The 26,506-nt window shown below is 27.9% G+C and overlaps 1 protein-coding gene across 4 annotated transcripts; it reads right to left on the reverse strand.

The window, feature by feature from the left end:
• Positions 1-66: 66 nt before the first annotated feature.
• On the reverse strand, positions 67-25,506 carry LOC147810106 (cell cycle checkpoint protein RAD17-like). 4 transcript variants are annotated; one of them, XR_015434224.1, is made up of 10 exons: positions 22,323-22,994; positions 15,637-15,761; positions 11,628-11,680; positions 7,270-7,395; positions 6,587-6,650; positions 6,397-6,508; positions 3,562-3,675; positions 3,396-3,481; positions 196-276; positions 67-102 (listed from the first exon to the last, which is right to left on the reverse strand). XR_015434224.1 is itself a non-coding variant. In XM_087164995.1 (9 exons), exons 1-9 carry the CDS (start codon positions 22,336-22,338, stop codon positions 94-96), a joined length of 705 nt encoding a protein of 234 aa, XP_087021121.1. In that variant the 5' UTR covers positions 22,339-22,996; the 3' UTR covers positions 67-93. The 4 variants fall into 4 exon arrangements, 2 of the variants coding, with proteins under 2 accessions (XP_087021121.1, XP_087021122.1); XR_015434225.1 differs by lacking the exon at positions 3,562-3,675 and having other exon boundaries at positions 22,323-25,506; XM_087164995.1 differs by lacking the exon at positions 196-276 and having other exon boundaries at positions 22,323-22,996.
• Between the last annotated feature and the right edge of the window lie 1,000 nt (positions 25,507-26,506).

Here is a 26,506-nt window from a genome sequence, read left to right on the forward strand (position 1 = left end):
AATTTTCCAACAATAAATAAGCACCTTTTAAGTACTTTTTAAGAGTTCAAAATATATTTTTATACATCATATCTCCTAATTCTTTTGTTAGTGTTACTTGAGCTAAAATAAAAAAAAAAAAAAAAAATTGAAACAAATATTTTTAATCTATTTATTACGTTTTTTTTTCCAAATAGAATATTAAAGTGTTAATACCAGGATTTAAATCCCTTATTTGCAATTTTGAAAGATAAGGAACTAAGTCAACTTGTAGCTGTCTCATACTAAGAGAAGAGCCTGAAACGAATAGGCAATGCGCTTAATTCATAAGCTATAAATTTTTTTTTTTTTTTTAAATTTCGTCAGCAAATACGGAAAAATTTGAGAATAACAGGAGATAGTTGTAAAATACAGGAGTGTTCGTTAAAAAACTGGAGACTAGGCAGATATGGCATTGCAACCAATACATCTATTCCATAGACAAAATGTTATTTTATTGTCAGTTAGAAAGTCTGAATGTTCATTCCAATAAAACATGAAATTTTTGTTTAATTTTTTTATAAGAAAATCACATTCAAAATAAGTGTTAAACATTTTTGCTCTTTCAAACACTTTGTTTTAAATTAACAAAAATATGAAAGCTCTCAGTAGTAGTAAAGATCATAATATTTCTGAAAACACCAAAAATATCTGATCATATACATGCAAAATTTTAGTATATTTTCAATATAAAAATTAAACAAAATATTGACAAAGAGAAGAAAAAGTTCTCAAACAATAAATGTTTTTACTGTCACCGATATATAAGAATCTAGCTGAAGTATGAGGTCATTTTTATTTTACTAACATTTTAAAACCACACCAATTCACTCATTTCTTTTCGTTAAAATATTTGAACATAAAAGTGACTTTTCTGCGTTTGTTAGTGCCTAATCACTTGATCAGCTTGGATTGAAAAAAATCTAAATTTAGAAAATATTTTTTCTAACCTAGCTGTTGAAGAAATTAGACATGAGGCTGGCCAGATGCTTATAAGAAAATCACATCAAAACAGAAAAGTCTTCTGCTTGCAATGGATTAATAACTTTAGTAAATTTCTTTAAAAGGGATTCAATAAATTCATGACTCATATTTTTCTTGTTTGAACTCTCTCTTTTTGTTAAGTGAAGGAATTAATAGTTTTTTTTTTTGAAGATAAAACTTGAGGTATTTGTATTTTTCTTGATTTTAGTATTGCTTAGATATAAGAGCTATCTGGATATATGTTATTTAGCAGAAATGTATTTTAGTAATCAGCATAACAACATATGCTTAGAAGAGAAATTAAAAATTTAGAACAAAGTAGATAGAATAGCAGAAGAAGAATATTTTTGTCAAAATAAGCTCTGCATTTATGAATAAATACTTGCTGTAATTTTAGGTACTTATGATGCAGCAACTTCGTGCTTAGAAGTGTAATTTCATTTAGACCACACGGTACGAGTCCCCATATCAAGTGTCGACTATATAGTTAAATACCTATATATTCGACTCTAAGCAGAAGCCTAGAATCGAAGGCGCAAAAATTCTTAAGTCAAAAGCTCAGGATGAATACTTGTTGGGTGGGGAAAAGTATCTAATTTGACTAGAATACATTGTTTTAACAAAAACTTCACATAACAAATGCATTGTATGGCACAAAAGATGACATTGCATAAGAAACACTTGAAATCAAATGTAATAGTGGCAGAGGACAAAATCATTTTCAGAACATAATACTGACAGTTTGAGAAATTATAGGTCCATATAAGTTTGTAATTCTGGTAAAACACTTCTTATTAGTCCTCATTTTAGTTTTTTTAAAAAAATTCCATGCTGTTGCCCATTAAGGCACTGAAGGTGTGATTGTTCTCGTTTTCTAGTCTATGCCCAAGAATTTTGACTTCTGCCACACCCATATGCAGTGTTGCCAAATTAGGGGTTTCCCCCCGAAATTTAGGGGGATGTTTTATCTTCAGTGGGTATTTTAGGGGAACTTGTTTTTAGAGGTTTGTTTTAGGGTTATTTGTGAATTTTACTAGTTTCAATTTGGTTACATTCTAATATCAAATTTCATAACTGAATGTGGGAGATGGTAATATGAAAATCAATGTTAAACCAAAACAAAAAGATTAAGATTTAATTTTAGAACGTAACCCCTTTGTTGAATGTTTGTAGTAACTTATTACTTAGCTCAATCAACCTGTACGTTTGGTGAATTTGAAAACAAATTATTTAAAAATTTTAATGTGTATGGTTTAAAAATAATAACAAAGGATAAATAAAAAAAGAAGTACATACAAAAATACAAGAAAGATTAGGAACACAAAAACCAGTTTAATGGTAAATTAATAGTACAATTGTTCATCCTTTTTTCAATTATCAGCACATTATTAATTTCTTGATAATAAAATGTTAAAAAGTATTAAAGCAACGTTTTCTATACATTATTTAACTTTTATACTACTTTATAATACTTATACATGTTTAAAACTTTGGGTTCTTTTTTTAATTTTCAGGGCATTTTATAATGCCATCTGGGGTGACTGGTTACCGGTACCTGACAACATTGCCCATATATCACACCTATTTATAAGGCAGACCCATTCATACAATCTTTCTTTCACTCACTTATCGTAATTTTGACCTGAAGCAGAGAATGATCAATCTCCTATCAAGTACCCCCAGAGGCATAATTTGTTATGAGGACATGGAGCACTTTGTGACCCGACAGATTTAATGTGCACCAATCACCATTTACTACATAGAGAATCCATGGCTGGATTCGAATTCCTGTTCTCACAATCATGAGTCTAGTACCCAACCAACCAGGCTATCCCGGCCTTTTAATGTCATAAATGTATGATATCAATAAAACTCTTTACACTATTTTTAGTATTACTATATTACTCATGGGCCAGGATAGCCTGGTCGGTAGGGAGCTGGCCCCATGTCCGAGAGTTTGAACCCCGCCGGCCGAAGATTCCCCGTGCATTAAATGGTGACTGATGCATGTTAAGTTCTCCATGTTCCCATAACAAATCAATACCTCTGGGGGTACAGGTATTGGAGATAGATTGTTCTCTGATTTAGGTAAAAAATTACGATCTGTGGATGAATTAATGGGTCCGCCCTATAAAAAACGGGCTGTGGCGTGTGTGTGGCTGAAGACGAATTCTTGGCCATAGGATGGCGCTACTGAAAGAACAAGAATCGCACATTCTGACTTAAATTTGCTTGGTTTCAGCAAGCAGGCTTGCCCGTATGGCAAGTCGTATTAGAAACAATAACAAAAAACCTATTTTTTATGTGAAACAAAAGAAGAATTTGGAGTGTGGCTTTCACTTGAAAGCAGTTTATATTTGAATAATGACAGTATTAATTTCTAAATTTTTTACTTCAGGATTAGAAATGAGAGGATCCCTTTCAAACATTTTCAGATGAGTAGGAAGTACATCTTGATTTGATTTCTTTGATGCATCACCTAAATAAAATAAATATCAACAATTAAGTTATTTAGCAAGTACCACAATCAATATTGAATCCCATAGGAAATAAACTTACGCTTGGAGTAAAGAATTTTTCCCAATGCATGAAACAGAAACAGAGAGGAATCCCTTTTACTACCATCTTCAGAGGAAGAAACACTCCCTTGCACAGATAAGGGCTTCTTAAAGTCTTAAAAAAATATTGATAATTTTAAAATTGAAAAAGAAAATTAATTAACATCAACAAAAAGAAATGCTAACCCTTACAAGATGCCTACAGTGCAAAGAGTTGCAGTTAAAGTCATCAAATTTAATGTGAAAATAAATATGAAACTTCTGAAACGTTTTTTTTATTTTATTTCCAATACCCACCCATGTTAACATTTTGTCAATTTAGACATTTACAGTGCAGATTTGTTGGCCACTCTTTCAGGGGTACCATATTAGGTGGGCCAAAGTTTGCTCTCACAGTAAGGACAGATACTACAGAGGAATAAAGAACATCCATGCTTTGCATGGGATTCTAACCAAAAACTTTCCTGGTGCAAGGTCAGTTCCCTGACCCCTACATAGTCCAGTCACACCTCTTGAAAGTAAGAGAAAGAAACAATTTAAATTTTAATTAATCTTTCCTTACACAATATGTTATTATTGTTTTATGATTTTTGCTGTATTTTTATAAATTAAGACATTCAATAAACTGAATATATCACTCATTCAGAGAAACAAAGTGAAGTGTTAAACTAAGCATCCTACAAGTTCTGTTTTTTTTCCCTCATCATGCAGTTCACACAATTTTCAAAATGTTTTAAATTACGACAACCAAGAATCTATAGCAGCCATGAAATTCATATAAAAATAATATTTGCACTCTTGTTTGAAATAGAAATGACAAAAAAAAAAAAAATATTAAGTGGCTTTTAAAGTGCCAGAAAAAAATATAACTTTAGTTTCAAAAACTTAATGAATAAAGAAAAACAAATTTTTTTTCTACTTTTTCTGTCAACATTTAATTTCTTTAGTTGAAAGTAAACTTTAATGTCATTCAGTCATTTTCCTATTTCTGTGAACTTTGATTGCATTTTCTTTTCTTTTTTCTGGATATTTTTAAATAAAAATTATTGAATAAATTTTTGTAATTGTACTCTTTCACCTTTAAGTGGGAATATTTTTTCTCCTTCAGGAATCTTTTACTTAGATATAATATTTTTAAATGTTTGTTCATAGAGTTCTGTTGTTTTAAAAAATAAGTAATTTAGGTTTCTTTTCTTTCTTATCAAATATTTTTTATGCTTGAAATATATATGTTTAATTTTGACTGAAGATTTTTCACATATTTCTTCTTTTTCTCCTTTAACATTAAAAAAATTTAATGCTTAAGATAACATATCTCTAAAAGCTTCTGAAATTTTTTAGATCACTATGTAATAAGTGTATTGTAACATTTTGCATAGGTATGAAGTTTAAAAAGTTATCTTTTACTCCTTCTAAACAAACAATATTCAATTGAAATAAAAAGTTAGAAAGCAAAAATAAGCAAAAGGAAATTTTAAACATATGCATGTTAGCAAATGCTAACCGAAAAAATTTGCTAACATACATATCTTTAAAATTTCGTTTCGCTTACTTTTGCTTTCTAACTTTTTGTTTCAAATGCTTACATAAGACAGATTTGGTTTTAAACTGCTTTTAGAGCCTTAACTTTTTGACTTATTAATTGAACCAAAAATTTTTATCTTAAAATTTCCTTTAACAAATTTCATACTCTGATTGCAAACAATATTCATAATACTCAATACTCCTCAATATATATATATATATATATATATTTATTTTTTTGCACTCTAAAAGTTATTGTACTAACTGTTTTTACTACTAACTAAACTGAAGTTTTGCTTATTTTTGGTTTCTAACTTTTTATTTCAATTGTTTACATAAGACAATTTGGGTTTTAGCTGCTTCTAGCACTTTTCCATTTTGACTTATTATTTTAAAGTTTTAACCTAACATTTTTATCTTAAAATTTGTTTAAATAAATTTCATACTTTGATTGCAAACAATATTCATAACGCTCAATACTCTGTAGCAATTTATTCATGCACTTAAAAAGTTTTTGTGCTAACTGAAAAAAAATGGAAAAAAAAATCTTATAAATATATGAACATTTAAGGGAATAAACTTTAAAGTTTCTTTATTTTTATATGATAGACTTTAACAATGTTTCTAAGTTATTTTTAAAAGTGAAATAAAAATAAAAGTCAAATCTAAGATAACACTATCAAAACTATAGTGCTTTTGTGACACACAAACTATAAAATCACATAAAAATCATTATTAATAAATGCATTAATGAAAGTCTATTATATAATGGAAGTTCATTATATGATAAACTTTAACAATGTTTCTAAGCTATTTTTAAAAATGCAATATAAATAAAAGTCAATTCCAAGATAAACCTATCATAACCATAGTGCTTTTGTTACACATAAAATAAAAAAGTACATAAAAATTAGAATCATTATTAATTGCATTAAAGAAAGTTTATAACGTCTAACCTATAATGGAAGTTCATTATATGATAAACTTCAACAATGTTTCTAGGTTATTTCTAAAAATGCAATAAAAATAATCCTTTCAAAACCGTAGTGCTATTGTCACACAAAAAATAAAGAATCACGTAAAAATTAGAATCATAATTATTACATGCATTAAGGAAAGTTTATAAAGTCTAACATATAATGGAAGTTCATTATATGATAAACTTTAACAATGTTTCTAAGTTATTTCTAAAAATGCAATAAACATAAAGTCAATCCTTAGATAATTTTATCAAACGCATATTGTTTTTGCAATTTGAAAAATGAAGAATCATATGTTTATAAAAATTAGAATCATTATGTAGATAACGTACAAGACATGCACATGAACTGCATAGAATTTATGGCATTCCGTATATCTCCCAAAGAATCGGCAACAATATTTTCAATTTCAGACTTGCTTAGTTTTTTGTAGCAGGAATGCACCTAAAATTTAAAAGAAATGAAACTTATTAATTTGTCTCCTTCAATGAGATCTGAAGTTTAATGCAGGAGACACCTTACCTTTGGTGAGTTATTAATTTTTGTGAGCACTTTCATCATCATGGTTGGGGCAATTGCATTAAAACTAAAAAAAAGTAAAAAGTATTCAACAAAAAAATTATTAATAACATGTAAAACACAAAGCTTTAAAGCAAAATTCATTGAATTCATAGTTTTCAATAACACAAAATAAATTAGATACTTATACAAAATAAGCATTAATAAAATAAACAGTAAAACTATTTACTGAAACTTTTTTGTTTGCATTTATAAATGTGTTAATTTTAAAAAAAAGCCAACTTTTATTAAATAGGGAAGCAATCATTTGATGTTAGTTCGCAATATCTTCTAATTTTTAAATGCAAATTATTGTAATTATGAGAGTGCTTAGGGTTTAAAAATGGTTTACTTTTGTCAAATCAGATAACGGAGGCTCACAATCGTCATCGGTTAACTGTATTTTTAGTTGAGAAATGCTCATTTTTAGGCCCTCGATTCTTCTGAAAATCCTAAAATTTACCATATTTTATATAGTGGTCAACAAACATGTTCAAATATGTTATGTTACAAAACCAACAAAACAAATCCAAAATACTAGGTGATAAAAAAAATATATTACATAAAAATAGTAGTGTAACAGTAAAAAATCTGATCCCTGATCTGTTTAATATACATAAAAGTAGCATTACAATAAAACTATTTACCTAATATTTTTGATTTTCAAAGAAAACTGCAGATCCTTAGGAAAAAGAGAACCTTCAAGACTTTCTCCGTTAGCATTATCACTAATGATGAAAATGACTGGATGATAAGACTGAACAGCGTACCTCCTTTTGAGAACAAACACTTTGTTTTAAAATAATGAAAATATGTAAGCACTCAGTAGAAAAGATAATAATATTTTCGACAACAAACATATTTGATGTTTTCATATTTATGCAACATTTTGGAATGTTTTGAATGTAAATGTAAATTAAATTTCCAATGTAAAAAGTTAACCTTACTTTCGATAAATATTTTCAGACACTATACACAAATGTGAACATAGAAAAACATTCATTTTATGTATGTTCATAATATATTTTAAATTCACTTTCACCTTTTACATTTAACAAACATTAACATAGATTTGTGCATATATAGTGCTATAGTTTTATGAAACTTTCGGCTGAGAGGTAACAAAATGTTTGCAAAGGAGAAAAAAAATCTTATAAAGATCTTCCAGGGGTGATTGTGAGTCGAACTCATAAATCCTGAAAATTTCTAGAGTAAAATCATTCAAAAAATAATTATCTTTATAAATTTAAATATTTACTTTATAAAATAAAATTATCTTTAATTATTAAAATTTTCAAAACATGATATTCTAAATGAATTATATGCAACATACCGTATATTCCGGCGTATAACGCGCACTTTTAATACAAAAATTAACATTGGAATTGACGGGTGCGCGGTATACGCCGAATATAAAAAATTATAGATTAAAAAAATTTAAATATAGAAAATACTTTTATTTTAAAGAAATAACATACCTTTACCTACATACTTTATTGATTTTCGTTATTACATGAATAGTTCATTATATTCGTCTTCCTTTATTTCTTCAGGCACGTCATCACAATCTGTTTCGTCTTCATCATCTGCGTTACCCTCAGCCATAAATAAACAGTCATCTTCTGATCCGTCCAAATTATTTGAAATGGTGCATTTTTTGAATGATTTTCTAACCATCTCAGGCTTAATTTCATCCCATACTTTTAATATCCATTCGCACACTGTTTCCAAACTGCATACGTCCTCCTTTCGCAAAGGTTTTCTCGCCCTCCAACATCCATGTGTTCCACTGTTTTTTTAAATTGGCTTTAAATGGTTTGTTTAAGCAGACGTCCAATGGCTGAACTAATGGTGTCAATCCGCCCGGAATAACTGCCATATCGGTGTTACATTCCTTCAACAATTTTTTTGTATTATCTGTAAGGTGGGACCTAAACATGTCCCACAATAAAAGGCTTTCTGGTTTTCTATTGATACTAGACGAGATATTGCACATGTACAATCCAAATATTCGTGCGCATTATACGAAGAGTATATCTTAAAATTTAAAAAAAGTTATTAGAAATTACGGGTGCGCGTTATACGCCGGGGCGCGTTATGCGCCGGAATATACGGTCATTTAAATGAATAATTATGTGTAAGTTTACTTTTATTTTTAATCACATTTATTATTCTACCAGAAAACATATTTAAAAATGAAAGAGATGCCAAGTATAAATTCTAGTCCGAAAAATTTTTAAATAAAATATACAAGAATTTTTATATATAAATGTGACCGATGATTTCTTGAAACCTCTGAACTTTGGATTTCCGTAAACTTTCAATACGCGGTTTGTGAAAAATCCGGATTTTTTCCGGAGCTCAATCACCTCTGATCTTCCATATTTTTTATTTAGGAAATGCATATTTTGTGATGTTAATAAATAACAATCCCAAGATAGTTGCCAATTTTTTTTTAAATCGATTTTTTTTTATTTAAATAAAAAAAAAAAAATTCTATATACTAGCCAAATTATCTGATAAAATAAAGTTATGAATTAAAAGTGCAATTTTAAAACAATAATATAGCTAAAACTATTAATATTTTTATTTCAAATGCTATTTAAAAAAAAAAAAAAAACATTTATTATTACAAACTAAACATCTAAACTTTTAAGGACAGGGAAGCAATTTGACAGTTAGATACCTAATGAAGAGTAAAATAGTTAATATCAGAACACATTAAAGAAAATATTATTGAAATTTTCTCTGGGCTATATTTTATCAATAAGTATTTAAACACTAATAGCGAGTAAATATGTTTTAAAAACACTTAAAGCATTCAAATAAACATGAAATTAAATGGTTATAATTGAACTACACTACCGGTCAAAAGTTTGCGAAAATTTTAAAATCTACAAAAAAAAGTTCTAAATTCAAATGTTCATAGAACAGCGAAAAATCATTCAAATTGCATGAAAATTTGATATGTTCTAAGGTGAACCCTCTACAGTTAGTTACATATGATCAAATTGCAATACTTTGTTTTTTGCGAACTAAATCCAGCTTTTCATCATGAGTTGTTTATATGGTGAAAAAAGTTGTTAAGTTTGAACACTTGCCAAACTTGTAAAAAAAAAATTTTGTACTTTCTGTTAATAGAAAATAGTTATTTGAACAGTTCTATGTAAGCCCTCAAAATTTCAAATCGATTTGATTTTTTTTGACGAAGTTATAGAATTTTGAAAAACATGTGTACTTTTCTCGATTTTTAAGCATTCCACATTTGCGGTCCTTTGGTCTATACATCTTCGACCAAAGAACTTTTTAATTTTAATGTTTTCTATATTTTAAAATAATTAATATTGATTATAAAACAAATATTCTTATTTATTATTGTAATTATTGTTACTGCAAAGAATTTATTATGAATATAATTAAAACAATATCTCATAGATGTCACATTTCATCGAAAATTTGTTTGTTCTTGCAAACGATGCTCTGATATTTGAATCGAAGTCAGTTATGGGACATTTTACAACAGGAATGGAACTCTATATCACTTGAAGTGATTAATGGTTTATTAGAACGAATGCTATGCATATGTAAGGCTATAATAAAAGCAAAAGGTGGATGGTTCGAGGAATCTAAGATTTAAATGTTGATTTATTTAATTACAAAATACGAATAAGAATACGTTAAATATTTGACCTGTTGTAAATAAAATAGTTTAATAAAAATGCAAATTTTTTATACTATTGTTATTATTTTTTTAGAATTATTTATGTAATTATTGTTATAACTTTTTTTTAAAATTTAATATAAAGTAAAAATATCACAACAAAACTAATACATGTAAGCAATAAATATAAACAATAAATATAAACAATAATGATTACAATAATGAATAAGAGTATTTGTTTTATGATAAATATTAATTATTTGAAAATATAGAAAACATAAAAATTAAAAAGTTCTTTGATAGAAGATGTATAGACCAGAAGACTGCATATGTGGAATGCTCAAAAATCGAGAGAAGTACACATGTTTTTCAAAATTCTATAACTTCGTCAAAAAAAATCGAATCGATTTGAAATTTTGAGGGCTTACATAGAACTGTTCAAATAACTATTTTCTATTAACAGAAAGTATGAATAATATTTTTTGCAAGTTTGGCAAGTGTTCAAACTTAACAACTTTTTTCACCATAAAAACAATCCGTGATGAAAAGCTAGATTCAGTTCACAAAAAACAAAGTATTGCAATTTGATCATATGTAACTAATGGTAGAGGGTTCACTTTAGAACATATCAAATTTTCATGCCATTTCAATGATTTTTCGCAGTTCTATGAACATTTGAATTTAGACCTTTTCTTTGCAGATTTCAAAATTTTCGCAAACTTTTGACCGGTAGTGTATGTTAAATTCCTAGCTGATTGTTTTACATACAGTTAATGGAAAATTATAATTTAACAGTTTGACACTACTCTTATCCACTTTCAGTCTCTAATTTTATTTATTTATTAGAAATATAATAATTTACCCTTTGGATAAAACCTTTTATATTTTTGGATAAAACCTTCATTATCAATGAGATCAGACTTCAAAAAGAATCGCATAGTAAAGAATGTAATTACAAACATATTTTTGACTTAATGATTAATCATAAATGGTCTCAATTATTAAAAAAAATCAATTTGCTTAAAACAGTGGTTTTCTTAAAAAAATAGTTGATTTAAAACATGACTTAAATCAAAAGATTTAATTCATTTCAACTTTATATCCCAAAAATAAAAGTGAATTTTGAGTTTAGTTGGGTTCCAATATTTGTTAGTTTTTATCATGTAACAAAAGCGGCAGCAGCAAAAATTTGCCAAAAATATTTGACAGTGAAAAAAATTGCACAGGGGAAACAAAGTTGTTCTAAGAATTAATTCAAATTTTAAATAAAAATAAATTTTCTCTTTATTTTTACATGAATTCTTCAATCTAAAGTAAAAACAAATGAATAAAAAACAAATATACCTTAGAATGCAATGAAGCAGTGTTGGATCTCTAATAAAAGCATTTGGAAACTCCTAATGGAGAAAAAAAACTTAAAACTTATTTGGTGCATTTTTGAAGTATAAATAAATGAAATTAATAATACACAATATTTATTTGAAACACAATCTTAAACTGTAAACATGATTTAATGAGGAACTCAATAGTTTTCAAGTAATTTTTATTAATGCATTCATAAAACCAACTAGAAAATTATGAAAAAATTACTGTTCATAAACATTTTTATGTTTAAAAATGAGTAAATAAAAAAAATGTATGAATAATTGGAAAATATTTGTATGTCAAAATCCAAAGTCATAATATTCCGAGAAAATACCTGAACTCTCATAATTGTACTTAGATAAATATTTTTTTAATAAAAATTAATTACGACAAAGTATTTTTATTAGAAGAAAAGAATTAAGCTTGATACTCTTTTGAGTAAGACCAATATAAAAAAGTTTACATAATAAACTGTTATATATAAAAGCTTGTCAAAAGCAGCCGTCGATAACATTTGTAAGAAAAATTTACTTGAAAATTAATTTTTTTCCATTAATTATTTTTATGTACCATGAATAAAAAGCTATTTTTGAATCATGGGAAACAATTTGAACATAGGAAACATTTTGAAACAATTATAACAAATTTATAGGAGTGCAAAAAATGGTAAAAAAAGAAACAGGAAATTAAAATTTTCATCTGCTTCAAACTGTTAATCAAAAAAATAAAAAAATTTAATAATTAGTTTGAAATTAATGTGATGATCTCACTTATAATTATTCTTATTCATTTTTCAATTTTTAATTTTTTCCCCCCAGTTTATTTGTTCTAATTTAAAATTACATTTCATTGCAAATACTGAACCTATGATAATAGACAGGGTTAGTCCTACGTCATCAACGACGTCACTAGCTCTCCCCGTTCCAAACAAAGTTTCGAACGGAGCAAACAATATGGCGTTTCTCATGTAGTTAAAAGTGGGTCAACTAAATCTTTGAATTTATTAATATAGAGTCGAATTTAACCACTGAAAGGGCAAGAAAAAGTGTTGCATATATTAATATTACGTTAATCTCTTTTTATGATATTAATTGGAGTAGCTTATTAATTGTAAATGATTATGAAAACTTTTTGTATGTATGATTGGGAGAATTAGTATTTAATATTTACCATATAAATTGTAGTTATAATCTGGAAATCGGAAATTTGTGAATCTTATTATTTGAAAAATGTTATTTCTAATTTATGTTTAATTTTTCTTAAAATATGTATATTATATTAAATAAATTTTTTTTTATAATATTGAGACAACTTATTAATTGTAAATAATAATGAAAATTTAAAAACAAATTAAAAAGTTATGTAAGGAGCATGAATAAAGTCAGATAAGTTAGTGAAAATTATAAAGCATTTAAGATACACGTTTTTAAAATAGTAAATTTACCAATAAATTTGAGCTAAAATGATAGGAAGTAAAAAAAAAAATATTATGTAAACAAGATCTTAACACAGACGTTGACAGATCTTAAAACATATTTACAACCAAATTATGAAATAAATTTGGATGACTTGAATATTACGTTCACTGTAACAAATAAAATATTACTATGAAGGTAATTTAAAAAATTTTGATTTAGACTGTTAAATGCAAATTTTATTCTCTAAAAAGTGATAACAGTAACATTTGCCAAATATAAAAGCTGTATAACTAAATATGTATACATGCATTAAAGAGTTAAGTTTCTAAATTAAAAAATTTCTTAAAAATTTGAATTATATTTATTTGAAATGCATGCGAAATTAATATTATTATAAAAGTAAAATTTAAACACCTATGTGAATACATAGATTAATAAATATGAATGTTAAATAAAAGTTTCTGTATGGGATAAGTATGTTTTAAAGAATTCTAAAAAATTCATGTTGCACTTTCTTATCGAATAAAATAGGAATCTGAGATTTTAAGATAAATTCATATATAACACCTACAAAAATTGTTCCTCTCGCATTTTAAAATGAAAATTAAAAAAAAAAATTGAAATAATTTAGCTATTCTATATATTAAAATTCTGGAAACTAAACATAGTATTGACCCTTTTAACATAACTCTACACTGCACTATCATAACACTACACATTAACTTAGCACTACACTAGTAACGTTAAGAATAATCTAATATTAATTATCTAATAATAAGGTATCTTAATTTTCTCAAAAAATTAATGCATAAAATTATTGTTAAAAACTATTTAATGATGATGTTGACAAATATAACAAGAAAAAATCTCAAGTCAAAATAAATCTCAGTTTAAACTAAAACTCTGCACATTTAACAATAAGTTAGTAACATAATTTATTCCTATTTAGTAGTTAAAAACTAAAGCTAATGAGAATTAGCAGCAATAATCAGAAAATCTTAAGCAAACAAAGTTTACAATAACTACAAATTTAATCATCAGACTTAATTAAATAAACAGACATTAGTATTGATAAATACAATCTAATTATAGATTAAAAATTACAAAACGTTTTTAAAAACAATGCATGCCTATCCATAACTAAAGAAAAAAATTAGATGTAGATAAAGAATATGTAACAAATTCTAAATAAAATAAGACATTATTATAAACATGAAACAAGAGTTAAAAATATTGACGCTTAAATTTTTATACATCAAAATTAAAGATAACTTGACCATTTTGAAACTTTTTTTATAGCATTTAATGCACTTAACTCGTAAAACCTACTGATACCCCGTATAAAGAAAACTACATAAATTAGGAATAAGTCTCTTAAAAGCGCTAAATAATTTTATTTATGTCAATAAACAACTAAAAATCTTGCCGTCTTAAATTAACATAGGAAATGCCATTTAAATGGATCGTTCAACAGAATGTTTGGAACGGAGATTGGAAGGACGCGTCGTTTGACGTCATGAAATACGTCATCACTGTCCCTGTCTATAAACAAGACTTTAAAAACAAAATTGTTGCAATCCAATAATGAGAGAAAGGTTACAAGTAGATCAGTAAATGAAGAATGCAGTTGGAAAATAAATTTGTTTTGTTATGTTTATTTTCTTAGTAATTTTATTTAAGACAGTTCAGGGATTAAATTGAAAACCCTATAAGCCACTTTTGGGTAGAAGTGAATTCTACAAATAGGTGAATTGGTTCTAAGTGAATTCTACAAATTTTTCTTTCTTACTTTGTCTTTAAAACTTTTAGAAACTTCCATACCATTCCAGTGGGCAGTAATTATAATTTCTTTGTGCTGTATTTTTGAGTCCCCATGGACAACAAAACAACTTTGGGAAGAAGGGAGGACTCCTTAAATTTTTAAATTATTACAACAATCTCATTGATAAGTAAAGTTTGAAACAGTTTTAAGTCAAACTTGAAGGTGAAAAAAAAAATTTTGTTCTCATATCCACGAACAATTATCCGAGTTCTTTGTTTCAATGTATTACATTTTATAGAATTATGTTCTAAAAAGAAAAAATTATACAAAGTGTGAAAGAAAAAAAAAAGATTTATTTTAAAACATTTAACATTAAGTTACAATTTTTTATTATTAGAAGGAAGGGGGGAAATTTTTTTTTTTAAATAATAATAATAGTCTGTATTTAAGGATATATTTTAAATAAGCACTTAACTTATTAAAAAATTTAACTCATGTTTGTTTTTAACAGTATTTTATCATTTTTCATACAACAGAAAATGAATTAAATTATCTTCATCATAATGCAAACTTAGTTTTTAAAAAGTACACAAGATCACTATGAAGCATCTTTAAAGAAAAATCAACAATCCATAGAAAAATGAATTTCCTTGTTTAAAAAAAAAGCCTCAATGCAAGAATGAAATTTTTTAAAAAAAATTTAAAAATAACACAGAAATTTAATTTTTTAAAAAAAAATATGATCTTAGTTTTCACTCCTAAAAATTTCCTTGTTTGATAACTTAATAATTGAATAAAGAAGTCTCACCTCTATAAGTATAATTCTTTTACCGTTTGAATATAAGAAATATTTTGAAGATTGTAAGAGAAATCGACTGAAGGACTTTGCTTGAGTTTCCCTGGTGGTTATCTGATCTCCAAAGCAGAACAAGCCTAGCAGACATTTTAAAAATATTTAACATTTATACAAATAGAAAATATCATTTAATTTTTGGAAGGTATAGAAGATGTTAGAGAAGTCATATACAGGCAAATATAACAATTTTTTATGTAAAAATCCTAGTTTGAATAAATAAATAATGGACAATTACAACATCTCTTTTCTTTATTTTCAATCCTAACTTACTGAAAATTCTCTCCCGAACAAAAAAATCTAATAGTTTTTTTCCTTAAATGTTTATTTACTTAATTATTAGACGTTTAAATTGCCCACAAAGGCCTCCGTACTGGATGCAATCAAAAACTACTTCTGATTGGTTATGAGGTCGCATGTGCTGAATGGAAACATACCTCATCCATCTGCTAAGGCTTGTAAAGACTTTTAAACTTTCTCAGAAAAGACTAGTAGCTTGCATCTTAAATTATTTATTCACAAGTTAGAGATGCACAAAACAGACATAAAAACGACACATAACAGACAAAATTTAACCAAGACATTTATCAAAATACCGCCATCATCATTTTTATAATCTCGACTCCACTCTCTTTGGAAACAAACAGAAACCTAAAAGAAAGTTAGTGTGCCATCTAGTGGCCAGTCTCTTACAGTCTTCCTCCCCTCATGAAAAAACTTTTCTCGAAGGGAAAAGTTTATATTTTTCCTAAGATAAGTTCTTTGCTGGCTTTCGATTAAAAAAATAAACAAATATAGTATAGAAAAATAAGCAAATATAGTATTGAAAAATAAACAATTACAGCATTGAAAAAATAAACAAATACAGTACCAGTTCTATCTGAAAAATTAGCACCTTAAAATTTTTGCAAAGCACTGTACCTATCCCTACTATTCTAGATCAGGAAAGAATTTAAACACACATAATATACAAAATATTGAAACATTTATACAAATACTGGAAATTTAAGAACGACAAAGAAATTTTTTTTCCCCATTATATCTGAGATATTTTATGATGGTATATGATGGTATTGATTTTAAGGGATTCGACTCAAACTATCAGCATTCTGATGTTGTTTTCCCTTACGATGTACAATCTCATAACTAAATGATTGCAGAATTAACGCCCATCTTAAAAGTCTAGGATTTGTTCCAGTGTTTTTTTCCACCCACACTAAGGGATTATGATCAGTTTGTATAAGAAATTTTTTGTGTCCATCAAGGTAACATTTCAATTTTTGCACAGCAAAAATAATGGCGGCACATTCCCTCTCCGTAGTGCTGTATTTTTGTTCTGTGGGTGAAATTTTTTTACTGAGGTACAGGATAGGATGTTCTTCATTTTCTATCATTTGCGAAAGCACAACCCCAATCCCCAGATTTGAAGCATCGCACTGAATGATGAAAGACTTCGTATAGTCCGGGCTATACAAAACGGGATTGTCACAAAGTCTTTCTTTAAGCTCCTCTAATGCCTTTTGGCAAGAACTATTCCAGTCAATATTTGATTTACGATTTCGGCCCTTGAGTAAATTTGTAAGTGGAGCTGCAATTACAGAAAAGTTTTGAATGTATTTTCTGTAATAGCCAGCTAATCCCAAAAAAGCTCTGACTTGAGACTTGGTAGTGGGTATTGGGAATTCTTTTATGGCTTGGATCTTCATTTCACCAGGTGTTCTTAGGCCTTGTCCAACTAAATGACCAAGGTACTTTACATAAGCTTGGCCAAATTGGCATTTTGACGGTTTTATGTGCAACTTAGCAGCACTCAACTTGTGGAAAATGTCTTCAAGGTGTTTTAAATGTTCGTCCCAGTTTTGGGAGAATATGGCCACATCATCCAAATAAGGCACTGCATACTCTTCACACCCTTTTAATATACTTGCCATAAGCCGACTAAAATCATATGGTGCGTTTTTCAAACCAAAAGGTAAACGCAATGGCCTGAAAGTTCCGAAATTCGTCACGAATGCAGCATACCTTTGGGCATTTTTACTTAATGGAATTTGCCAGTAACCTCTGGTTAAGTCCAGGACTGAAATATATGTAGCAGCAGATACTTTCTCTATCAGCTCTTCTATATTAGGCAACGGGAAAAATTTTGTGCGGGTGACTTTATTTAATCGCCGATAATCAATGCAAGGTCTTGCTTCTTTGCCATGGGTTTCCACTAATATCAAAGGAGAAGTAAAATCTGACTCTCCTGGTTCAATAACTTTTAGCTTTAGCATCTTTTCTACTTCGGATTTCAAAATTTCAGATTGTCGGGGTGAGAATCTATAGGGTTTGGCACACTCTAGTTCAATGTCGTGTTCAGTTAACGTTGTACATCCAGGCTCATTTGAAAAAATGCTGGAATATTTTCTAATTAACAAACAAAGTTCATCGATCTGATTTTCAGACAATCTAGTATTCGATTGAATATTTTGCCAAATTTCTAATAATTCATCTTCTTTAGATTCTAATTCGAGATGAGGAATTTCCTCGTCTTCTTTGGTTAAGTTGCTTTCAACACACAACAAGCTGACATTTTCTTCTCTCTGAAAGTACGGCTTCAGCATATTTACATGATACACATGAGTTTTATCATTGTCTGGGTAACGAATGATATAATTGGTTTCCGAGAGTTGTTTGATAATTACGCCTGGTCCAATCCAATTAACAGACAGTTTATTTGGTTTGGATGGAGCGATGATTAGAACTAGATCACCTTCCTTAAACTCTCGCTTTTCCGCTTAATGTCGTACCACAGTTTTTGTTTCTCTTTAACTGCTTGCATATTCTGTATAGCAAGTTCTTGGCAACATTTCATTCTATTCAGAAGTTCAAAAACATACGAGATCACATTGTTTTCTTCGTCACCTTGTTCTGTTAAGTTTTCATAGAGCAACATCATTGGAGTTCTCAAATTTCGGCCATGTACTAGCTCCGCTGGACTAAATCCAGTACTATCATGAATAACTGTCCTCAACGCAAATAGAGCATGAGGTAAGACTTTCTCCCAATCTGTTCCAGATTCTAAACAAAGCACTCTAAGAATTCGTTTCAAAGTTCTATGCATCCTTTCAACTGGATTGCTTTGAGGATGTCTTACCGAACTTCTTACAACTCGAACTCCGAATTTGTCCAAAAACTCAGTTGTAAGAACACTCATGAATGATGTTCCCTGATCAGTTTGTAATTCCTTAGGAAAACCAAGACGACTGAAAATTTGTAGTAACGCATCTACAATTGTTGTAGAACACAAATTTGGAGTAGGTATTGCATCAGGATACTTAGATGACATGCATATTACCGTTATGATATATCGGTTCCCCGAAGTACTGATTGGCAAAGGTTCACAAGCGTCAACGTTCAACTTGGTGAATATTTCTGAAATTACAGGGACAATTTTCAACGGCGCTTTTTTCTTATCTCGAGGTTTTCCAACTCGTTGGCAATGGTCACAAGTTTTAACAAACTTTTCTACATCACTAAAACAGTTCGGCCAATAAAAAGTCTTAAATAAAGCATCTTTAGTTTTATTTGCACCTAAATGTGCAACTGTACCTTCATGACAAAACGTTTTTAGTTGTTCACGAAACTTTTCAGGAACGACTAATAGTTTTCTCTCCATTCCGTTTTTGTCTCTTTTCTTATAAAACAGCATGTTTCTCTCTAATACGTATTTGTTTGGTTTGGAAATCGTCTTTTTCGCTTCATCAATGAGAGGTTTCAATTCTTTACTATTATATTGTTCTTTGATAAACGCTTTTGGAGAAGTTTTTATGAGATCTTGCAATGACAGTTCCTTAACTACTGGTAGGACTTCTTCAATTTTCTCGTTATCTTCAGATGTATTCTCATTCAGCTCTTTGTTAAGTTTATCGTCACACTGGATTTGGCTATCATTTTCAACATTTAAAAGTTTTTTCTGAGCTCTAGTTTGTATGGCATTTAACATATGTACTTGTAAATCTTCTTTAACTTTGCACTCTTCAAACAGCATAGCAGTTTTGTTTCCAAGCAGATATCTACCTTGATCTAAGGAATCTCTTAAGACTGCAGCTTTAATGATTATGTGTCCCATCTCACACTCCAACTCAACTTCTACAAGAGGCAAACATGTCAAAGTTTCTTCCAAAGGTGTTCTTAACCAAACCTTTTCATTCGTATACATATGTGGTTTCACATACTTGTTGCAAATTAGATCTAGAGTTGCACCAGTATCTCTCAAAATTTTCATCTCAACTCCATTTACTTTACCTACACTAATGTAACGTGACATCAGTTCATCAATACTTTTGTCAGCTACAACATGCGAAATAGATTCTTGAGTTTTCTTTAACTTATCACATTGAGGTCTAAGATGATTGCTAGAGCCACATTCATAGCAACGAAGGGGTTTTCTCTTTTCAAATTCTTTATCTCTTAGTTTTTCTTGAGATATTTCCGATTTTGTCAACAATTTCGGCTTGAATTCTTTTTTATTCTCATTAAACTTAGAGTTCCAATTTTGGTTTCTAATATTAGAAAAATTCCTTTTGGGAAAATCTTTCTTTTTAAAACTCTCTCGAATACTTTCAAAGTTGTCCAACTTTTCAGCTAATTCAAATGGAGTGATAAATTTCAGCCAATCTTCTAAGTAATGTTCTCTTATCTCCACAGGTACTCGAAACTTCAATTGCTCAGTTATTATCAGATCTTTAAGCTGCTGCAGGTTCTCAATCTTCAATTCAGTAATCCACTGGGTAAAATAACTAGACAGTTCTTGTGCATAATTTCGCCAAGATTTGTCCTGGGATTTTTGATGTCTATAAAAACATTGCTTCAATTTTTCACTATTCAGTTTATATCTTTTCAAGATGAGATCTTTTACAAAGTCATAGTTAATAGCATCGTCAGGTTTTTCTCTTGCCAGCATGTTAGATAATTCCCCAGGTAAAACCGCTAACAGATAGGCAACCCAATCCTTCTTTGGTACCTGAGCCATCTCTGCTCTTCTCTCAAAATTTATAAGGTAGAGTCCCATTTCATCGTGCTTTTCATCAAATTTGGGTGTAATCTGAGTAAGAGGAATTCGATGAGAATATTCAACTTTCTTTTCTGAATCTCTATTTTGAACAGGATCCTTATTCACCAGTTCTAATTTTTTTACTTCCAGTTCATGTAATTGGGCTTCACGCGCCAATCTATCTTCTCTCTCTTCTTGTCTAATTCTTTCTTGTCTATCTATCTCATCTTGTCGAGTTTTCTCTTCTTGTTTTCTGTCCTCAATAATTCTATCTAGAATAATCTTTACTTCATCTTCCTTATAAGCCGGGTTGTTCAAAATTAAATTCTTAATTTCCACTACTTTACTAGAAGAGTCAGCATCCACACCAATTTCTTCACACACTTCTAATAAGTCAATTTTTTTAGCTTTTGCTAAGTAAGCCATGACTTAAGGATTAACAAAATCAGAATGCTTTCAATTTATTTTCTTTTTCTTTCTTTATATTTCAAATTTAAGATTAAAGAAAATTGTGTTATTTATTATTTAAAAAATAACAGTAAGAAAACTAAAACACCATTCACAACCGAAAGAAAACTTTAAAATGCATTACGAATAACAATTCTAAGATCTATTATTTCGAAAATATAACATCTATTATGCAATAGTAACCAACTAAAAATTTTTACGCTAATTTTTAATATACCATAAACAATGCAAAATAGTTTCAAAAACACTTTTTACATATTCAACAAATTGCATAAAATTTCACCCTACTTTCGAATTAAAATCGAAACGAATCAGTGAATAAACTCTATAATTACATATATAAAGCTTCAATCAATAATAAATTCTCATGTTCACTTAAAAGCTTCAAATATAACCTCATATATATATATTTTTTTTACAAAAAAATACAATCTATTTAAAATTTATTTCACTATAAATTGAACTTGGTTTTCAATACTACCAAATAAACAAATGCAATAAACTTTGTGCATAAGTCAACAAAAAATTATATTCCTGTATCATAGAATACTCAAGGATAATTATAGAAATATTAAATACAACATTTAATTATTCTTTTCTTTAACTTACTAAGCAATAATTCTAGCTAAAACCACAATGAACAAAAACAAAATTAAATGTTCTTTTCAATAAGTAATAAATCTTTCTTCTTTTTTTCTTTTTTAAACCGAGATCCTTACTCAAATCTCATAAATTATTCATGAACTGAAACTTAACTCATCATGGTGATCTGGAATAAAAATATTATACATACATCTACATTGACGAATGAGTTTACTTTCACTTTCAATATAATTAAACACTATGCTCAACTTCAGTTTTCAAACAAGTTTTAAATCAGAATACACTGAATAAAACAATTTTGTATTTCTTTAAAGCAAACACTTTATAATTTCTGCTTTTTAAATTAATATTTCATCAAAATTTATGTGTAATAAATGTTTTAGTAGGGATAAGCAAGTGCGTTCAAATCAGAATCCAACGTTTAATACAAAATGTGAATTTAGATTTATATGACAGTATTTAAATTACCCAGATTTTAATACAAAAATTGAGTTTTAAAATACTAAGGCACTTTTCAGATAGAAAAAGTACTTACCCCTAAGTTGTTTCATTAAGAAGGCACTGACTATTTGTTCGTGCCAACGCTGCCACCAATTTATTTTTTAGTCTGTAAAGACTTTTAAACTTTCTCAGAAAAGACCAGTAGCTTGCATCTTAAATTATTTATTCACAAGTTAGAGATGCACAAAACAGACATAAAAACGGCACATAACAGACAAAATTTAACCAAGACATTTATCAAAATACCGCCATCATCATTTTTATAATCTCGACTCCACTCTCTTTGGAAACAAACAGAAACCTAAAAGAAAGTTAGTGTGCCATCTAGTGGCCAGTCTCTTACAGGCTATTTCAATGCTCTTATAGAATTGATATATTGAATATTGATGAATTCATTGATATTACTTGTATGAACAGTCAGCTTTGCATATTATAAGTAAAAATTTTGTGAATTGAATTTACAGTGTCCAAAATAGAAGAAAGATTTTAAAACTTTAACTGTACATTTATCACTAAAATAACTAAAGAAATGGTTATGCAGCTCTTCACAGAGAATCAACTTTTCTTCTTGGGTGAAATCAGTGGTGTTAAAATTCACAGAAAATATTCAGGGGTCTGTCTAAGCTTTTTAAAGAGGTACCTATTTTGCGAAAATGTAGACAGAATTTGTGAAAACCAAAAAGTATATTAAAAAGCCCACACAAAAATATGGTGAAATAAGAAATTATTTTCAAAAATTGATACTACAAATAAAAATCATTTATGGCTGGTAAATTGCTACATAAATTTTTCTCATATGTTCAAAAACAATTTTGTTATTGTAAAATTTTGGACTTTAAATTGCATCCTAATTTAAAAATCCATAAAAATCATTATCCATACACAAGTTTCAACTTGAATTTTATAAACACATACATTTAACAGTACTAGCACTAAACGTTATCTTCATTTTATGAGAACATTTTCGACTGGGTCATGCAGAAAAAAGTTTCACAGAGAAAAAAAATCTTTCATAAAAAAATAAAGAATTAATTAGAATAAATTTAAAATAATGTTCAAAATAATAGTTCATAAGTTAGAAAAGTTTCATTGCAAATCGAAATGCGTAACTAACCCAGGGTTTATCGTTTTTAAGGGGATATAACAACAAAATTTTAAGAAGACGAGGGTAGAGAATCTTGGAACTTGTTTTTTAAAAAGTATTTTGTGAAATTACTGTTTTTCTATAAGTTGAATTTGTGAAGGTACAGCTAAACGGTAGCAAATTTGTTCTGGATAGAGCACTGATATTGTTTTATTTTATTTTTTTTTAAAAATAAAATAATGTTCCATTTATTCCAATTTCCCTATAGCTTAATTAAAATCAGTCACAATTTGGATGGAAGTAGTACACATTTAGATATAAGGTGGATGATTTTATTATTCAGCATAGCATAAAAACAAATCAGTGTTTTCATAAATCTAGTACATTCAAATAATTCTATCCATCATTGTTTACAATCTTTGTGCTAATGTTCAAAAATTCAGGTAATGTAATCTAATTTTGCCTCTTTTTTTTTCCTTATCTAGAGTTGAAGGATTTTCTTTAAGTAAATATTTAATAATGCAGTGTTTTTTTCCTTCTTCTTCTTCGCTATATGTTAAATATTTAAGCACACATTAAGACTCATACATATTCTCAATATTATTCTTTGAGTAAATAGGTATTTCTCCACGCAGAAATTATTTTTATTTTTAAATTTATAATTTTTAATTCGTTTTCCTGCTATATAGTATTTTCAAAATATGGTTACCGTTAATTTTTCTTCTAAATTCTGCAAATCTGCTTGCAAAGAAGAATTCTAAAATCGTAAAATTAATGCATTATACATTTCTAAGGAAAAACTATTTATTGAAACAGGTGAAAAAAAATCTCAGGTTAAGCATCCAGTAACCCCAAAAACGAATCAACACTTTCAAGAATCTATGTGCTTATACTTAAATTTTAATTTAATTTAGCAACATAATTTCAGCGAATAGCTTTAAACTAGACATTTTTGTTTCACTAAAGCTAAAGAATTAAAAATAACTTATGGGTCATTCTCACAAAAAGGTGATTTTTTAAGTCCCTTAGTAATAAATATTAGGAAATACAGCAGATTTCTTAATATTTTTCTTCATCATTTTTTGTAAAGTTCTAAACTAACAAATCATATGCATTTCTGCTAAATGTATTTAATATTTCATTTTTATTTTTTAATAAACATAACTTGAAAATCCCTTCCCTGGACGTCCCTACGTCTGTGACACAAAATAATTTTTAATGGCTGTTAAACAATTTAAATGTTATTTTAATGATTTTTGTAGTTTTACCTAGTTAAATGTTTATAGTAACTTTTTATTTAATATTTAAAAAATTTTTTTTTTTTTAATAAAATAAATTACTAGTAAACTTTGTCCATCAAAAATGAAATCTCCCTCCATGGTCAATTAATATAGTTGAGTTCGGTAAATATGCAATAAAGGGCAGCATATGCGAAATCCCTATAAGACAGCTGCTGGGAAAGCTAACCATTCCATTTTCTAATGTTAACTATCAGTTGTTTTTGTTCTCTTTGGTGTCAGTTTTGGATTGTTGTGTTCAACTGGGGTTTGGCAAAGTTCTCACCGTATACTCCGTGGACATCATAAAGAAGGTAAGAGAAAATTATTTTGTTTTTGATAGATGAATTTTAGATTGCAAAAATGGTATATTTAATAAAAAGAACTGTCCCATTTTTGTAACTTTAAAATTAAAAATCAGTAAAATTCAAGAGCTAGTTTTTGTCTCCTCCATAGACTTGTTATGTCACAGTCAATGGAAGAGACAATGTGTTAGATAACCATAATACAATTTTAATAATTAAAAAACTATTTTCTTTTAATTGATATTTTTTAAAATGCAACAAATGTGTTAATTTGTTTGTATTTTTTAAAGAAAATCAATTAAGTTTAACTTTTTCTTATTGGAGAAGTAAATATTGGCAATTTTTCTAAATAATTTCTGTGATGTTTAACATTTTGTTTCTCTTCAAATTTTGGGAAAACAATGGCAAAACCAAAATGTAAAAAAAAAAGAAAGCAATCAAATGTTTAAATGCAAAAGAGAAGGGAACAGAAAAAACTTAGTATGAAACAAGCTAGACAGAAATGAAAAGAAAACCCTATATTGTTTGAAGAAAGTAAAAAAATTAATAAAAAAAAAGAGCAAGAAACTTTAAAATCTGTATCAGAAAAAGATTTAACAGAAAAATCATGATTAAATGTACTTAAATTTTTAGAAATTGATAGAGCAAGCCGCTTGTGCCCAGGGAAAAAAGAAACATTAACAAGAAAAACGTTATTTAGATGACAGTATGCTTAATTTGCATAAAATGTTCATTAAAGAGTACCCTCAACACTCAACTTTCACATGGAATCTGAATTTTTATTTCAATAGTCTTTACATTTTAATTTATTAATATTCAGTAAGAGTTACTTAAAAAATTGTACACCTAGGTTAAAAATGGATGTTTCCTTTCATAGCAGCATGATTAATCGGAAGTAGCTCTATCTCTAATAATGAAATATTTTATTTACTTATTAATGTTAAACTCATATCAGCTGTACCCAATAATTAATGAATTAGTCTTCATTGACATTTTATATTTTATAACATAAAATGTCTCCTCCGTTGACTATTACATCTCCTCCGTGGACAAGGCAGAATTTAAAATATTTTAAATCTTGTGAAAAATAAAATAGAAAACTTGACCATTATTATAAAGACATATAACAAAAATAAATAAAGGTATTTATGTAATTTTTATCACTTTTTTAATTACCTTAATTTAAGAAAATTTTTTAGTCTATTTATACCTTTTCAGTGAGAATGACCCTTATGCAAAATGAAAAGAAATTCTAATGCACATTTTTTAATTATTTATTAAATGATTATAGAGACAGTAATGTTCATATCTTTTTTGAACATTTTTAATTCTGCGAAAAATTATTTTTATATGTATTTATAAAATTTAATTCCTGTTTTTGTAATGTGGAACTAAATAAATACACATGTTTGATTTCAATACTCTTCTGGATTAATGCAATTAAAATAAAATTAATAAATTATACAATAATATATTAGTTTTGTATTTTTTTCTTTTTACTTATTTTATTCATTTATTTATTATTATCATCTTTATATTTTGAAAGAATGAA

Source organism: Parasteatoda tepidariorum, chromosome 5 (assembly GCF_982258835.1).
Source record: "Parasteatoda tepidariorum strain Cologne lab strain chromosome 5, Ptep-v5.0, whole genome shotgun sequence".
Taxonomy (NCBI): Eukaryota; Metazoa; Arthropoda; class Arachnida; order Araneae; family Theridiidae; genus Parasteatoda; species Parasteatoda tepidariorum.